We start from the raw sequence: 18,536 nt of genomic DNA, 5'->3' as shown, positions 1-18,536 counted from the left end.
TATTTCTTCCCATCAGATTGTCAACTATCATTTCTTGCTGATGTCATTCTGTCTTTAGCAACATTTCCCCCAACTGCATTTTCATTTGCTATGCAGTGAAACAAACAGCAAAACAGAACTAACAAAAACTAAGCTGAGTATAATAGTATGGAAACAAATGACCAATAGTCATTAAGTGAAAACCTAGAAATCCCAGTCAAGAACAATAAAAACAGTCTTCATAGTCATCTACTCAATTAATCTGTACTCAACAGAACAGAAACAAAGCTTGTTGTAATTATGCGTAAATACAGAGCAATTAGATCCTGAGTAAGTATGTAAGAAATAATGGCCAGGACGTCATGATTTTTTTTTTTTTTTTACATTCTGCCAGGTGTTTTTTCCACAATTCTCTGTGTGTGCATGTGTGTGTGTGTGCATGCACACATGCTAGCACATGCGGTAAAATTCACATAAAATAAAATTTACCACCTTACCCATTTTTAACTGTACAGCTCAGTGGTGAATACATTCATAAATATGTGCTACCATCACTACCATCTATCTCTGTAACTCCTTTCATGTTGTATAACTGAAACTCTGTACCTAGACTGGCAGCAGACCTATCCACAGAGACCTGGCAGGCCATAGAGGACAGGCATGATATGTTCAGGGTGCTAAATGAGAAAACTAACAGCCAAGAATACTTTATCCAGCAAGGATGTCATTCATAGAGAGATAAAATAGAGAGATAAAAAGCTTCCAGGACAAACAGAAACTAAAAGAATGTGTGATCACCAAACCAGCTCTGCAAGAAATATTAAAGGGCATCCTTTAAGCAAAGAGAGAGCCCAAAAGTAACATAGACCAGAAAGGAACAGAGAAAATATACAGAAACAGTGACTTTACAGGGATTACAATGGCACTAAATTCATATCTTTCAATAGTTACTCTGAATGTAAATGGGCTAACTCCCCAATCAAAAGACACAGGGTATCAGATTGGATAAAAAATCAAGACCCATCGATATGTTGTCTGTAGAAAATTCATTTTAGATCCAAAGACACCTCCAGATTTAAAGTGAGGGGGTGGAACACCATTTATGATGGTGACAGACATCAAAAGAGAGCAGGGTAGCAAACTTTATATCATACAAATTAGATTTTATACCAAAGACTGTAATAAAAGATGGGGAAGGACACTATATCATAAAGGGTCTATCCAACAACAATATCTAACAATTGTAAATATTTATGCCCTTAACATGGGAGCAGCCAATTATATAAACCAATTAATAACAAAATTAAAAAAGAACACTGATAATAATACAATAATCATAGGAGACTTTAACATTCCACTCACTGCAATGGAGAGATCATCTAAGCAGAAGATCAACAAGGAAACAACGGCTTTGAATGACACACTGGACCAGTCAGACTTCACAGATATATTCAGAACATTCCATCCTAAAGCAACAGAATACACATTCTTCTCAAGTGTACATGGAGCATTCTCCAGAAGTTCACATACTGGGTCACAAATCAGGCTCAACTGGTACCAAAAGATTGGGATTATTCCCTGCACATTTTCAGACCACAATGCTTTGGAAGTGGAACTCAATCACAAGAGGAAATTTGGAAGGAACTAAAATACATGGAACATCTTACAAAGAATGAATGGGTCACCTAGGAAATTAAAGAAGAATTTAAAAATTCATAAAAACAAATGCAAATGAAAACACAACTGTTCAAAACCTTTGGGATGAAGCAAATGTGGTCCTAAGAAGGAAGTATGTAGCAATACAAGCCTTTCTCAGGAAACAAGAAAGGTCTCAAATACACAGCCTAACTCCACACCTAAAGGAGCTAGAGAAAGAACAGTAAATAAAGCCTAAAACCAGCAGGACAAGGAAATCAATAAAGATTAGAGCAGAAATCAATGAAAGAGAAACTAAAAGAACATTAGAACAGATCAAGGAAACTAGGAGCTGGTTCTTTGAGAGAATAAATAAGATTGATAAACCCCTGGCCAGACTTATCCAAAAGAAAAGAGAAAGGACCCAAATAAATAAAATCATGAGTGAAAGAGGAGAGATCACAACCAACAGAGAAGAAATACAAAAAATTACAGGAACATCTTATAAGTAACTATATACCAACAAATCAGGCAATCTGGAATAAATGGATGCATTCCTAGAGATGTATAAACTACAAACACTGAACCAGGAAGAAATAGAAAACCTGAACAGATCCATAACCACCAAGGAAATTGAAGTAGTAATCAAAAATCTCCCAAAAAACAAGAGCCCAGGAATGGATGGCTTCCCAGGGGAATTCTACGAAACATTTAAAGAAGAATTAATACCTATTCTTCTGAAGATGTTTCAAAAAATTGAAATGGAAGGAAAACTTCCAAATGCTTTCTATGAGGCCAACATTACCTTGATCCCAAATCCAGAGACCCCACCAAAGAGGAGAATTACTGACCACTATCCCTGATGAACATGGTGCAAAAATTCTCACCAAGATATAGCCAATAGGATCCAACAGTACATTAAAAGGATTATTCACCATAATGAAGTGGGATTTATTCCTGGTTCAACATTTGCAAATCAATGTGATACATTATTTTAATAAAAGAAAGGACAAGAACCATATGATCCTCTCACTAGATGCAGAAAAAGCATTGACAAGTACAGCATTCTTTCCTGATTAAAGTTCTTCACAATGTAGGGATATAGGGAACATACCTAATACCATAAAAGCCATATACAAAAAGCCCACAGTGACTATCATTCTCAATCAGGAAAAACTGAGAGCTTTTCCCCTAAGGACAGGAACACGACAGAGATGTCCACTATCATTGCTGTTGATCAACATAGTACTGGAAGTCCTAGTCTCAGCATTCAGACAACGAAAAGAAATAAAAGGAATCTGAATCAGCAAAGAAGTCAAACTTTCACTCTTCACAGATGACATGATACTATATGTGGAAAACTCAAAAGATTCCACCCCCAAACTGCTAGAACTCATACAGGAATTCAGCAAAGTGGCAAGATATAAAATGAATGCACAAAAATAAGTTGTATTTCTATATATCCTCAATGAGAAAGAAGAAAGAGAAATTAAGGAGTCAATTCGATTTACAATTGCACCAAGAACCATAAAATACCTAGGAATAAACCTACCCAAAAAGGCAAAGAATCGGTGCTCTGAAAACTATAAAACATTCATAAAAGAAATTGAGGAAGACACAAACAATGGAAAAACATTTGATGCTCACGGATTAGAAGAATAAATATTGTTAAAATGTCTATGTTACCCTCTGAAGCCCTCAGTTTGTTTCTAAGAGTCCATAGTCTCTCATACTTCAGAGGGGAGGGGGTGGGGGAATGAGATAGGCTGGTGATGGGTAGTAAGGAGGGCATGTATTGCATGGTGCACTGGGTGTTATATGCAAATAATGAATCATCGAACTTTACATCAAAAACCAGGGATGTACTGTATGGTGACTAACATAATATAACAAAAAATATTATTGTAATAAAAAAATAAAAATAAAAATTAAAAAAGCCATTTAAAAAAATGTCTATGTTACCCAAAGCAATCTATACATTCAATACAATCTCTATCAAAATACCATAAACATTTTTCACCGAGCTGGAACAAGTAATTTTAAAATTTGTATGGAACCTAGTAAGACCCCCAATAGCCAAAGGAATGTTGAAGAAGAAAACCAAAACTGGTGGCATCAGAATTCTGGATTTCAAGCTGTATTACAAAGCTGTAAACATCATGACAGTATGGTACTGGCACAAAAACAGACACATAGATCAATGGAACAGAATAAAGAACCCAGAAATGGACCCTCAATTCTATGGTCACCTAGTCTTTGACAAAGCAGGAAAGAATGTCCAATGGAAAAAAGACAGTCTCTTCAACAAATAGTATTGGGAAAATTGGACAGCCACATGCAGAAGAAGGAAACTGGATATTTTGTTATACTCAAAAATAGACTCAAAATGGATGAAAGACCTAAATGTGAGACAGGAATCCATCAAAATCCTAGAGGAGAACACAGGCAACAACCTCTGTGACCTCTGCCACAGCACTTCTTGCTAGACACATCTCCAAATACAATGGAAACAAAAGTAAAAATGAACTATTGGGACTTCATCAAGATAAAAAGCTTTTGCACAGCAAAGAAAACAGTCAACAAAACTAAACAACAACCGACAGAATGGGAGAAGATATTTGCAAAACTCTTATCAAATAAAGGGCTATTATCCAAAATCTATAAAGAACTTATCAAACTCAACACCCAAAGAACTAATAATCCCATCAAGAAATGGGCAGAAGACATGAACAGACGTTTCTGCAGAGAAGACATCCAAACAGACACATGAAAAAGTGCTCAACATCACTCAGCATCAGGGAAACACAAATAAAAACCACAAGAGATACCACCTCACCCCTGTCAGAATGGCTAAAATTAACAAGTCAGGAAACAACAGATGTTGGCAAAGATGCAGAGAAAGGGGAACCCTCTTACACTGTTGGTGGGAATGTAAACTGGTATAGCCACTCTGGAAAACAGTATGGAGGTTCCTCAAATAGTTGAAAATAGAGCTATCCTAGACCCAGCAATTGCACTACTAGGTATTTTCCCAAAGACACAAATGTAGTGACCCAAAGGGGCACTTGCACCCCAATGTTTAAAGTAGCAATGTTGATAATAGCCAAATTATGGGAAAGAACCCAGATGTCCATTGACAGATGAATGGATAAAGAAGAGGTGGTATATATGCAATGGAATACTACTCAGCCGTCAACGAAATAATTGTTGCCATTTGCAATGATGTGGATGGAACTAGAAGGTACTATGCTAAGCAAAAAAGTCAATCAGAGAAAGATAATTATATGATCTTACTTATATATGGAATTTAAGAAACAAAACAATGGATCATAGGGGAAGGGAGGGAAAAATAAAATAAGATGAAATCAGAGAGTGAGAAAAACTATAAGAGACTCTTAATTGGGGGGGGGCAAGATGGTGGCAGAGTAGGGGAACTCGTTTCATCTGGTTCCATGAATTAGGTGGATATCTAAAAAACCATTCTGAACACACACGAATTCAACCTGAGATGTAAGAAGATTTATTTGGATCTCCACAAGCAGAAAAACTACTACTTTTTGCAAGGTGGGAGGTGCAGAACCTTGAATCTTCTGGGGAAATATCCAAAGATAAGCAGGGGGAGGGAAGGGAGCCTCCATAAGCTGGCTGCCAGAAACTGATATAACACAGGAGCAAAAAAAATTGGGACCCTTGGAAATCTACTCTAGTGAGCAGCAACCCTTTTTGAAAAAGGCTCAGGGGGCAAATAGGGCAGAATTCTAGGTGGATCATTGTGGTCTCAGGATTCCAGGAGACTCAGAAAGAACAGGGGAGCGAGCCCAAACCGATAGAGTGCCCAAGCAGTGGAGTGGGGAGACTGGTTATGGTCACCAAGCCCAGAGGGAACTTTCAGCCTAGGGCAATTCAGAGCTGTAAAATTAGCTGGAATTTTGTAATTGAAAATTGTACGGGTTCCACATGTAAGTAGTTTGGAAAGTCATAACAAGTCAAAAGGTCAACAGACTGAAAAATCATCAATTATTCTAAGATCATAAAGAGGAGGAGAGGACAAAGATCAAAACCCTGCCCCTGAAGTTTGGAGAGACAGAGAGGCAAATACAAGGAGTAATGGCTTACCGGAGTGGAGAGTCACAAGGCACAGCTCGGGAGGAACCAGTGTCTGGAAGTAGAGATGGGGTAGGATAACCTGAATTGTGACAAAAGGCTGGACAATAGTGAGAGCTAAAAATTCCAGGGGGACGTGACCCTGGTGGGTGGAGGTGCATTCCACAATTTTGGAAGGTTTACGTCTAAGCGCTCCACCGGGTTCTCACAGAAAGTATCAAAGAAAAACAATCCCCTTGTGCTTCTGTAGGGCAGGAGAAAGGAACCATTTTGAAATACACCAGAGCACTCTGTTTTTTTAAATAGGATCTGTCCTCAGCAGAAAGTAATTAACTAGAGCCTAATCTGCTGGGGTATTATCAGAGCCTGAATGACCAGAGAAAGAGAAATACCCAACTCCAGTCGGCTCAAGACTTTCCACGTGGAAAAAGGGAAATATCCAACTTTAGCTGATTCTAAAAACAAAAACCCAAACCAAAACGCTAAGAGTGTGTGAAGTTTACAATGTGTTCCTGATCTTAAGGGAAAGGCTCTCAGCTTTTCCCCATTGAGAATGATATTCCCTGTAGGCTTTTCATAGATGGTTTTTATGAAATTGAGGAATGTACTCTCTATCCCTACACTCTGAAGGGTTTTAATCAGGAAAGGATGCTGCATTTTGTCAAATGCTTTTTCTGGATCAATTGAGAGGATCATATAGTTCTTGTCTCTTCTCTTATTAATGTGTTCTATCACACTGATTGATTTGCGAATATTGAACCACCCTTGAATCCCAGGGATGAATCCCACTTGGTCGTGATGAATAATCCTTTTAATGTACTGTTGGATCCTATTAACTAGGATCTTGTTGAGAATTTTTGCATCCATATTCATCAGGGATATCAGTCTGTAATTCTCCTTTTTGATGGGGTCTTTTCCTGGTTTTGAGATCAAGGTAATGCTGGGCTCATAGAATGAGTTTGGTAGCTTTCCTTCTGTTTCTATTTTTTGAAACAGCTTCAGGAGAATAAGTATTATTTCTTCTTTGAATGTTTGGTAGAATTCCCCAGCGAATCCACAAGGCCCTGGACTTTTGTTTATTGGGAGGTTTTTGATCACTGCTTCAATCTCTTCACTGTTTATCGGTCTATTTAGATTGTCAATTTCTTCCTGTTTCAGTCTTGGTAGTTTATAGGTTTCCAGGAAGGCATCCATTTCTTCCAGGTTGCTTAATTTATTGGCATATAGTTGTTTATGATAGTTTCTAATGATTGTTTCTATTTCCTTGGTGTTAGTCGTGATCTCTCCCCTTTCATCATAATTTTATTAATTTGGGTCCTTTCTCTATTCTTTTGGATAAGTCTGGCCAGTGGCTTATTGATCTTATTAGTTCTTTCAAAGAACCAGCTTCGAGTTTTGTTGATCTGCTCTATGTATTTCTGGTTTCTAATTCATTGATCTCTGCTCTAATGTTAATCAGTTGTCTTTTCGTGCATGGCTTAGGCCTGTTCTTTTGTTCCATCTCCAGCTGTTTAAGGTGTGAGTATAAGGACTGCATTTTAGATTTTTCTATTCTTTTGAGTGAGGCTTGGATGGCCATGTATTTCCCCCTTAGGATGGCCTTTGCAGTGGCCCATATGGTTTGGACTGATGTGTTTTTATTCTCATTGGTTTCCATAAATTGCTTAAGTTCTTCTTTGATTTCTTGGTTTGCCCAAACATTCTTAAGCAGGATGGTCCTTAGCTTCCAAGTGTTTGAGTTACTTCCGATTTTTTTCTTGTGATTGAGCTCTGGTTTCAAAGCATTGTGGTCTGAGAATATGCAGGGAATAATCTCAATCTTTTGGTATCAGTTGAGACATGTTTTGTGACTCAGTATATGGTCTATTCTGGAGAAAGTTCTATGTGCATTAGAAAAGAATGAGTATTTTGTTGTTTTAGGGTGGAGTGTTTTGTATATATCTATTATGTCCATCTGGTCCAGTGTGTCATTCAAAGCTCTTGTTTCTTTGTTGATTTTGTGCTTAGGTGATCTGTCTATTGATGAGAGTGGAGTGTTGAGGTCCCCTACTATTAACGTATTATTATCTATATGTCTATTTATTCTGGTCAACAGTTGGCTTATGTAGTCAGCTGCTTCCCTGTTGGGGGCATAGATATTTATAATTGTTAGATCCTCTTGTTGGATACACCCTTTAAGAATAATATAGTGTCCTTCTGTATCTCTAACTACAGTCTTTAGCTTAAAATCTAATCTGTCTGATAAGAGGATTGCTACCCCATCTTTCTTTTGAGGTCCGTTGGCATGAAAAATTGTTCTCCATCCCTTCACTTTCAGTCTGGATGTATCTTTAGGTTCAAAGTGAGTCTCTTGTAGACAACATGTGGATGGGTCATGTCTTTTTATCCAATCTGCAACACTGTGTCACTTTATGGGAGCATTTAGGCCATTCACATTGAGAGTGATTATTGAGAGATATGATTTTAATGTCATGTTGCCTGTGAAGTCCTTGTTTCTATCGATTGTCTCTGTATATTTCTGTTCTGTATCACTCTTGGGGTCTTTCTACTTTTATAGAACCCCCCCCCTTAATATTTCTTGTAGGGCTGGCTTGGTGGTCATATATTCTTTCAGTTTCTGCTGGTCTTGGAAGCTCCTTGTCTCTCTATCCATTCTGAATGACAGCCTTGCTGGATATAGTATCCTTGGCTGCATGTTCTTCTCAGTTAGTGCTCTGAATATGCCTTGCCAGCCCTTTCTGGCTTGCCAGGTCTCTGTAGACAGGTCTGACGTTATTCTGATGTTCCTCCTTCTGTACATAAGGAATCTCTTCCCCCTCGCCGCTTTCAAGATTATTTCCTTGGATCTAAGATTTGCAGATTGTACTATTATATGTCGTGGTGTTCTGTTCTCATCGATCTTGGGGGGGGTCCTCTCTGCCTCTTGGACATGACTGCTTGTTTCCTTCACCAGATCAGGGAAGTTCTCAGCTACAGTTTGTTCAAATCTCTCTTCTAGACCTCTCTCTTTCTCCACCCCCTTGGGAATTCTGATAATTCTGACACTGGAATGTTTCATTGACTCAGTAATCTCCTGCAGCTTTTTTTTTTTTTTCATGAAAATGGAGTTTTTCCCCCATGTTACCTCTCTTTCCTTCTTTTCTATCATTGCATCCTCTAATGCACTATTTCGTCTTCTGCCTCGTTTGCCCTGGCAGTCAGAGCATCCAGTTTAGACTGCATTTCATTCATAGAATTCCTAATTTCCACCAGATTCATTCTCATTTCAGCCCTTAGAGATTCTATATTTTCGTTAATATTTTTCTCAAGCCTATACATCATCTTGATAATTGTTACTCTGAAATCCATTTGACATCTTGGTTATATCTATATCCATTAGTTTTGTGGCAGAGGCCACAGTCTCTGTTTCTTTTGTTTGTTAGGGGTTCCTCCTGTTTGTCATTCTGATGAGGTGTGGTTGCGGGAATGTACAGAGTCCAAATTATTGACCAGGACCCAAGCAAGATGCACCTGTTTTATAGGGACCTTAGGGATGTGGGCTTCTTTTTCTCTCAGCCTGCCTTCTAGGGGAGGGGCCTGCCGCACTGATACTCAGGCAACCCTGTTTGGGCAGAGTTGCCCTGCCCCCTGAGGGGCGGAGTGGGAGCGGTGAGAACTGGTTTTCGGGGTCTTTTGTTCTCTGGTGGCTTTCCCTGGCGGCTTTCTGTGTCTCTTCTGAGAGTCAGAGCAGCAGTGACTATATCCAAACCTCTGTCTCAGAACAGAGTGATCTAGGTCTGCTCTTTACTGAGCTCTCCAGGCCACACTGACTCCGTTTCTGTCATGCTGCTAAAAACCCTCAGTGTTCTGGTTTGTGCGCTCCACAGACGCTCTCCCAGTCCTCGCTCCCAGGGCTGGGCACCTCTCTGCCCTTTGTGTTTCTAAAACCACTAGCCGCCCCCGGTTTTCAAGCTCCCCATTTCAGTCTGGTTTCCCTGCTGCTACCTGTCCTTGAGTGAGGCCCCCACCCAGTGTGGAAGGCTTCTGCCTTCCAGGTGCAAGAGTGCAGCATCTCCCTCCCACCTTTATAGAAAACTTAAATCTCAGACAGTTTTCATTGTTTTTTACATTGACCTGAAATTTATTAAAAATTAAAAAGTTTGCTGACTCATTTGATGACATTAGCATAGCCCCAATGTTAAACTTCACAATGGCAGTACAAAATCCTTAATAAATCACGAGCACACTGAATTTAGAAATATATTTTAATACATATCTACTGACCAAGTAGAGTTGATCAAGAAGCAGTATAGTGATGTAAGAAACCAGACTCTGGAGCCAGATACCTAGGAATAGTTTTACATCTTGATATGGATCCGATAGCCGAATGCCTTTGGTTAACCTGTTTAATGTCTCTGTATCTCAGTTTCTTCATCTATAAAATGAAACTATGATGCTATCTATTTATGCAGTTATTGTAAAGATTAAGAGTTAATTATGTGAAGCATTTCCTAGAACCTAGCATGTAGTAAGCACTCAACAATATTAATTGTTGGGACACCTGGGTGGCTCAGTCAGTTAAGTGTCTGCCTTCGGCTCAGGTCATGATCCCAGGGTCCCGGGATTGAGACCCGTATCAGACTCTCTCCTCAGCAGGGAGTCGCTTCGCTCTTTCCCTCTGCCTGCCATTCCCCCTTCTTGTGCTCTCTCTCTCTCTGTCAAATAAATAAATAAATTCTTTAAAAAAATATTAATTGTTATTATGAGTTTCTATGCCTGGAAATGTATTATCATAATAGTAAGTCAGAGGAGAAAAGCCCTAAGATTATTGTTAGTACCAAAAGATATTTTGATAAAATTTAATATTCATTTATGATTTTTAGAAAACTCTCTTGGTACACAATAAGAAGACAGATACTTTCTTAAGATGATAATGAAGCTCCATTTGAAACCAGTAGCCTTCATCATCAGGGATAACTGTAATCATTTTCGTCTCAACATTGTCAGGAAGTTCTACGTGATACAAAAACAACAAAAATAGGAACAAAGATTTACTATTATTATCAGATGATACAGTTGTCCACCTGGAAAACCCAATGTCGACCAAAATCCAACCAGGATTTTTAAAAAATTGACAATTATTCTAACTTTCTTCTGGAAGAATAAATGTGTAAAAATTGCCAAGAGCATTTTGAAAAAGAGAAGCTGAAGTACTTTTGTCCTACTAGTAATGAAACCATATTACTAGTACATAGGCAATTGTCAGTGGAGGAGAAAAGAATGGCCAGAAGGAGTTAGCATATAAGGATAGTGTTACAAATCAACATGAGACCTGCTGGTTTATTTGATAAATGGTGTTGGGAAAAGTACACATAATCTTATTATTAATAAACTCTATCACACCTTTGGGGTTGTAAACACTATGTTCTCAAACCTATCATATTGTCAGGGGGTATTTGCACAGCCAACTTTGGACCATGCATTTGGAGGTGATTCCAAAAGCTAATGGCTTATTGAGCGTGGTATATTAATTCCATAACAAAAATTCTTGATTCGCATATTTCACCTGCCAGTTTTGTCGGTTTTTGGATGACATAATTTGAGGCCATGTTGTTGGGTGCATGTGTGGGTATTATCAATGTATCTTCTTGCCATTTGTTCCTTTTCCCATCACACGACTCCTTTCCATTTCCAATAAATTTTTATTTTTTTGCCTTGAATTCTATTTTGATCCTAGATTATGAACTTATTTCAACTTGTTTTCTTCATATTTGTCACATAACTTTTACTACCCAATTATTTTTTATCAATTCTGAGTCCTTTTGTTCTAAATGTTTCTCTTGTCGAAAAAACATGGTTGTATTCTTTAAAAAGATACAACCTGATGGTCTTGGTTCTTAATTGGTGACTTACCATTATTCTAAAGCTATATGAGCATTTATTACTGCCATCTTTTCTCAATTGTGTATTCACTTTATATTTTGGGGGTCTTTTTCATGTTTTCCATTGAACACAACAGATATGCCTTGGGCATTTTAAATTTATACATTTAAAAAATTGATGACAGTTGCCTTAATATAGGACTCATACTTATGAAATTTTTTCCTACTGAACACATATATCATGACCATTCATATATACCAAGTACCCAGCTTACACAATAAAACAATACCTTCATGGGTGCTGATTGAATACCCCTCTTATTGACATTCAGTTCCTACCCTGTAAAGTTACTTATTTTAGAATGTGATGTTTATTCTCTCTATGAACCTATATATCCATAGGTTTTGTATAGTAATGTTATTCATGTTTTAAATTCAATACAAATAGGGTCATCTCGTATGTATCCTTTGAAACTTTCTTTATTTTGTACTCAATATAATATGTGAGATTGATCCACGTTGGTACATATATCAATAGCCACTGCTCTGTAGTGTGTTGTATATATCCATTATATGCGTAAACCACTTCAGTATCTATGGTACAGATGATCAGTTTCAGCAGCAGGAGATTGGAACCAAAACAAAATGAACATTCTTTAAGTCGATTTTAGGGAGACAAAATGCAAATGAACTCATAAAAAGAAACAAAATGGCTAATTTGGACATTGAGCCAATTGACATAAAACCCAAAATCTCAGTAAGAGGAAAAACAAGCTGGCTGTGGTACCAAAAATAATTCCACCAAGTAATGACCCCTGTATTGGTCTGCTCTGGCAGTCATTACAGAATAGCACAGGCTGGATGGCTTAACAACAGACACATATTTCTCTCAGGTCTGGATGCTGGACTTGCGAGATCAAAGTCCCATCAGCATTGCTGTGTAGTGAAGTCTCACTTTCTGTCTTACAAATACCGACTACTTGCTGTGTCCCCACCAGGCCCCTTCTCTGTGTGTGCGTGGAGAGGGAAAGAGAGAGATCTCTGGTATCTCTCTGTTTTTATAAGGACACCAGTGCTATCAGATCAGAACCCTATCCTAGGACCTCACGTAATCTTAGCTGCTTCCTAAAGGCCCAATCTCCAAACACAGTCACATTGGGGGTTAGAGCTTCAACATATGGATCATGGGGGGACACATTCACTTTGTAACACTTCAAATCATATCTACCAGTTAGCTTTTGCCACAGATATATTACATATATACAACCTCGAAATCTTCGTGGCTTACAAAAGCAAATACTTATTTTTCTTGGTCACGGGCGTGTAGTAGGAATGAGGATGATCTCATCTGGTGTTGGCTACATGTGGATGTAGACTGTGGGTCAGGTTCAGGTCCAAGGGCCTCGTTTTGGAGTCCAGGCTAAGACGGCAAAGGACACCCAAGCATGTACTTTTCAAGGCACTGGCAGTATCACGAGAGCACAAAACTCAAACACACAAATACATTTCAAGCCTCAGCTTTACCACATCTACCAACATTGCATCAGCCTAACCAAGCCTACTTGGCTAAGCCCACTGTCAAGGGGCAGGGATGTCCATTTCACCAACCATGCAGCCGTGGCAAGACTCAGCATATATAATATGACCATGGCACTGTGAAGACCTGGGAGCAGTAATTCAATCAGCCACAGCATATATTCTTAGGCTCTGAGTGTTTGCCATGAGTCTTAATGATGCCAAAGGACATTCTTCTGCTACAATGGCCCATGTGGTTTTGAGCCCTAAGGACTGATGCTGCAGCCCAGCAGAAGTCTTCTGTCTGTCCATGTTGTGCTTTGATTCCTTACCTACTCCTTACATAGCTTCTTAGACTTCTTAGAGTTCTGAACCAGAGCACCATATGTCATGGTTTGAAGGTTTGTTAGTCACACTCTCACTCTGTGAGCCCTGAGTCAATGGAGAAGCATCCAGAGTTCTGGTGAGAATTCAATGCAGTATTAGCTTAAGTATTGGTGAAGTTGGCTTGGATCCCAGACTAAAATGGTTTCTCAGCTCTTCCCCCTTCTGATTTGAACTTACTTACCTAGTCTTAGTTATCACTCCTAGAGAGCACCCTGCCTGTCTGCCTTGTTTACAGCATGGGAGGAAGAAAAGCTGGTCAGATGAATCTGGAGAAGGAGAATTGTAGGAAGAGAAGCATGCTCAAACCAAAGAAAGAGGCCCTGTGGAGGTCTTGAGGCAGGAGGCAGAGTGGCTGGTGGCCATTGCAGAAGCATCCAGGCGTTTGAAGGGTTCATGGTCCATGTGTCTGAATTGCTGAAAATTATGGCCCTTGCACAGTTTGTCCTGAAGAAAATCAAGCCAAGTGGGGACTTGAGAGTTGCCCGCAAACAAAGTGGAGAGGAGACATAGCTCCATTCATTCTCTCATTCATTCAATATATTCATATTTAAGTGCTACCTTGTGCCAGGCATACTGCTCTGTGTATTGAGAATTGAGCAATTAACAAAATAGCCATATTCCTGTTCATGTGGAACTTACACTGTTTATGGAATGGGTTACAAACATCACACTAACTAAATAAAAAATATATAATATACTGTAATAGAAGGTAGCAAGTGATAAAGAGAAAAAACTAAGGCAGAGAAGACGGTTAGGGTATGTTGGTAAGGTGAGGTACAATTTCAGAGAGGATGGCCAGGATAGATGACATTTGAGTAAAGGTCTGTAGGAGATGGGGTCATGGCGTGGATGGCATTTTGCAACAGGTTCAGCAAGTGCAAACACCTGAGGGGGTTGGTGCCCGGGGATGCAGGTTGAAGCATAGCAAGAAGGCCAGTGTGTGAGAGGGAAGTACAAGATGAGGCCAGGCAGGTGATGGGTTGGCGGGAAGGGGAGGGGAGGGAAGATCAGTGAGGACCTTGGGAGCCACTGCAATGCCCCAGGTGTTTACCCCATGGAATGGGGAGTCAATGGAGTACTTTGTGCATAGAGGAGCCATCTGGGTGATTTCCAGCAACAGTGGGTGACAGTGTGGAGTATAGACTGAATGGGCATGAGGGTCGTAATTCTAGGGGCTCCCGAGAAAATAACTAGAGTTGGTGGATAGAAGGGGGTGACTTTTCCAACTAAATGACCTCACCTACGTGACCATCCACCAGTGAAACTGGCTGCACAGTCACCCTTGGAGCTAGTGAGCAGCATGTCACTGATAGTCCCTGCAGATGCCAGGGACGATGACGCTGGGAAATTCCTGCATCAGATAAGGGGTTAAACTTGGACATCCCAGACTCCTTCCAATACTGAGCATCTCTGATGCCACGGCATATATCACCCCAATCTCCCCCAGTTAGAATGCAGGGGTTTTGTCCCTTCTGTTCATCGCCGTATTCCTGGGGCCTGGGATAGTGTCCAGCAAATAGCAGCCACTCAATGAGTACTTGTTAAAGGTATGAATGTGTCTGTTAAACATATTGCAGGCTTTTGGGCAACATACTTTTCTTCTCAGCACCCCAGAGAATAAGAATAGTCGGACTGGCTGGCACCTAATGACTGTCAGGCCTGCCAGTCTATGACAGCATCTCAGACTCTGAGCCATTTTTCTAAAGGGCTTTGGGGACTATGGGGAGTAGGAGAGGTCCTTATGGGGAGGAAAGGCAGGGCTGGGTGAGGGCAAACCTGAGTCAAGGGGAGTGCACAGATAACCTCTGGTGCTGGGACCAGGGAACTCTGAAAATAAAGGGGAATTGTCTCTGAGATGTATAGAGTTCTAATTCCGGTAAGGGATAGTGAGGACCCATCCCGTCCCAAGCCTGTTGCATTTGCTTCATGGGTCAGCCTGCTCACAAAGCGTTCACAGGTCTTTCGGCTTTCCAGGGAGAAACACCATAAACAGCAGCAGGGACTCCGCTTAAGTGTGCCGAAAACCCTTTCTTATCTTGATGAAGTTCAGCAGTGACAACATTTCTTCAAACAAAGAGTTCTGTGCAGGCACAGTATTTATTATGTGCCCCCAGACACCCACCGGGCAGCTCCTCCCCGTCCCCCTGAGGTCTCGCAGGACTGCCAACATCAGTAGGTTGGCTGACTGGACCCATGTTTGCTACCAGAGAAGCCAGGGAGACATGCTGTTACATTGATTGAACAGTTAAATACAAAAAGATGCACACTTGGTAACTGCAATGATTTTATTCTATCTTTATTTAGCTTTAGTTTATCTCAGACAAGAGTGTTTTTAATATTAAGCATGCATATGTAGGTGTCTTCCATGCTCCTTATCCTATGAGTTGTATTCATTATAAATTAAAAGAAGTAGAGTTCGCTTCATGATGACCTAGAAAAAGAAAAGAACAGCCAGAATTTAGTAATTTATTAATTGTGAAAATATTGGTATCTATTATCTCATTCAGTCTTATATTAATACTAGCAATAGATACTATTGTTGCCCTTGTTTCATAGATGGTGACATTGGCCCAGAAAACGTGTCTGCCCGGGGTCATACAGCTAATAGAAGGCAAACTCAGTTCATGATCCCAAGAGTTGGCTCTGAATTCAGATGTACATGACATTAGAGTGTTTAGACCCAAATCATGTCATTACCTTTCAAACTAAAAAAAATAGATTAATCACAATTATAAACAGATCTATCTTTTCTGGCAGATGATTTCAGTGTCACAGGGAGATACTGGTCAAATGCAGGGGAATGAACCTACATTCTAGGCATTTCAGCTACTGGGACTCCCTGTTCTCTCTGCAGACATTGGAGTGGGCACATTCCCCTGTGGATTTTTTCTATTATGTGGGCTCTTGGAGGGTTAAAGTGTGGACTGCACCCCTGCAATACCCGGTGTTCCATCCTCCCATCTGACACTAGAAGGGCAGTCACCTTGTTCCTGGAGTCCTTTCACTGCTCAGTCCCCGAGTTCCTCGTGACGACCACCAAGGGCTTCGGGACCCACATTGGTGGGCTTGAAGGTGCTTTTCACCATGCGCTCAGCTCTGGCCAGCAAGCCTTCCAGAGGATTGGTCACACAGGGGGCCTTGTTGCTGGGGCTCTTCTGGGCAGTGATGCTGATTTGCAGGATGGAGGAAAAGGGGCCCGTCAGTGAGAGGCTGTCAGAGAGAGATCCTATGTGCCCCATGGGATATTCATGGTAACAGTATTGCTCTGAGAGGTACCTGTTAACGGTATGTCTTTCCCTAGTCACAGTGATCACTGCAGAAATACATAAGCTTCTGGGGAAAATGCTGTGATCATTCCCATGGACATTCCCAGGGGTGTCAGAAAGCCCAAAGTGGCTCTGGGTGAGTGGCCATGGAACGCAGACTGTAACAGCATATCTTTCCGGTATAATGAACTGAAAATCAAGCAAGGCTTAGGGGACAGATTACTTACCCAGAAGAGGAAGAGGTGAGAATGAAGGCCAGGTACAGGTGTACACGAAACCTAATTTCTAAATCTCCTGAGATATATGCAGTCCGTCTGCCAGCTTCACACTAACCAGTCCTAAGACCTCAATGCTAGGAAGTCCCCTCAGTACTACCAGCCCAATTTCCAGAGTGGGGGATTTCATACCTTCCCCAACTGCTTTCAGAAAGGGATCTTTTTTTCCATGTGCTCTAACCAGTCTCTGTGTGACCTCTATTGTCAGTGGGGCCTGAGAATAGCTGGGTCCCAGGCTGAGGTGACCAATGGCAGTTTGCTGGCCTCCTGTCCAGCTGTGTTCTCTCTTACCTCTTGGGATATGCCTTCCTGGGCATGACAGGAGGGAGGGGATGCCCTGAGCCGAGCTGGGTGGGGAGCCTCACCTGGAGCCCTCAGTCTCCTGCTCCTGCTGCAGCTCACGGACCTTCAGCCGCACATAGTCGTTCAGCATTGCAGTCAGTAGGAGGCATATTTCATCCTCTGTGAGTGTAGCAGGTTCCAGTGGGTTTTCCATGGCAGACCTACAGAGGGGAAGAAGGCAAATAGAGGCTCTGGGCCCCTGTCTACCACTTCCCCTGGATCAGTAGCCAGGCTTCCTGTTGTCTGTGTTTTCCCTGAGGATGTGGCCACCCCAAATCCTAGTGCACCGGGCGTGAGCCCAATGTCCTTCCAAAAACATGGATTCACCAATAGTCAGGCACTAGGGTGACCTTGACGTGGACTGCTGGAACTAGAATATATAGGGTCATGAAGGTGATGGTTAGATTTTTCAGGAATATTATAAGCTTAGTGTTAAATTAGGTATTTTTAAGGATTAACTGATAAAACTTACATTAGTTTGAATCTGAAAACATTTGTGTAAGGGTGAGAAGTTAGATTGAGAGGTCACGTATTAGATCTAATAAGAACAAAATCAGTGGAAAATTAGATTAGTATGCAATCATTTCTCAAATTGGCTTTAATTAGATAAATAGGTTTGGTACAGATACAAATGTTTGGTAAACAGCAATGACTATTCCATTAAGCTCAATAAACCATATGAAAATCACAGTAAAGTGTAGTATATACCATTTGTTTTTAAGTTGTGTATAATCTCTATAGTATAAAATGTTTATAATAAACTCTTATGTAGGTTGCATGCATACCTCCCCCCCCCCACCGCCCACTGAGAGCTGGTTGTTAACCTTTTAGCACACCAGAGAACAGAGCTGTTTGATGCTAGGAACAGTGGGAGGGGAGTGCACTCCTGGCAGGGTGATCTTACCTGAATGGTGCTGCCTGGAGGGTACCCACTTGGTACAGGACCAAGATGCCAATAGCCAGGAATGGGGAGAACTTCCAGAAGCCCATGACACCTCTCTGCAAGGGAAGAATGATATCCCCATAGCAGTTAAAATTTCCATGAACCCATTGATAATAGTGAATCCCAATGTTCTTGTTCATATTGATAAATATTTTATTATTTGTATAAAATAATAGTTTGGATCTCTTGTGATTTCTTTGAGTTTTTGTATATCTCACCAATAATGAAT

The 18,536-nt window shown here is 40.6% G+C and overlaps 1 protein-coding gene across 1 annotated transcript; it reads right to left on the bottom strand.

The window, feature by feature from the left end:
• Positions 1-16,489: 16,489 nt before the first annotated feature.
• LOC125281280 (calcitonin receptor-stimulating peptide 2-like) lies at positions 16,490-18,354 on the bottom strand. Its single transcript, XM_048213875.1, has 3 exons — positions 18,269-18,354; positions 17,388-17,525; positions 16,490-16,649 (listed from the first exon to the last, which is right to left on the bottom strand). The coding sequence occupies exons 1-3, from the start codon at positions 18,352-18,354 to the stop codon at positions 16,490-16,492; spliced, it is 384 nt and encodes a 127-aa protein (XP_048069832.1).
• Positions 18,355-18,536: the final 182 nt, after the last annotated feature.

Source organism: Ursus arctos, unplaced genomic scaffold (genome assembly GCF_023065955.2).
Source record: "Ursus arctos isolate Adak ecotype North America unplaced genomic scaffold, UrsArc2.0 scaffold_67, whole genome shotgun sequence".
NCBI lineage: Eukaryota > Metazoa > Chordata > Mammalia > Carnivora > Ursidae > Ursus > Ursus arctos.
The sequence above is the reverse complement of the archived record's forward strand: the minus strand, read 5'-3'. Positions and strand labels throughout refer to the sequence as shown.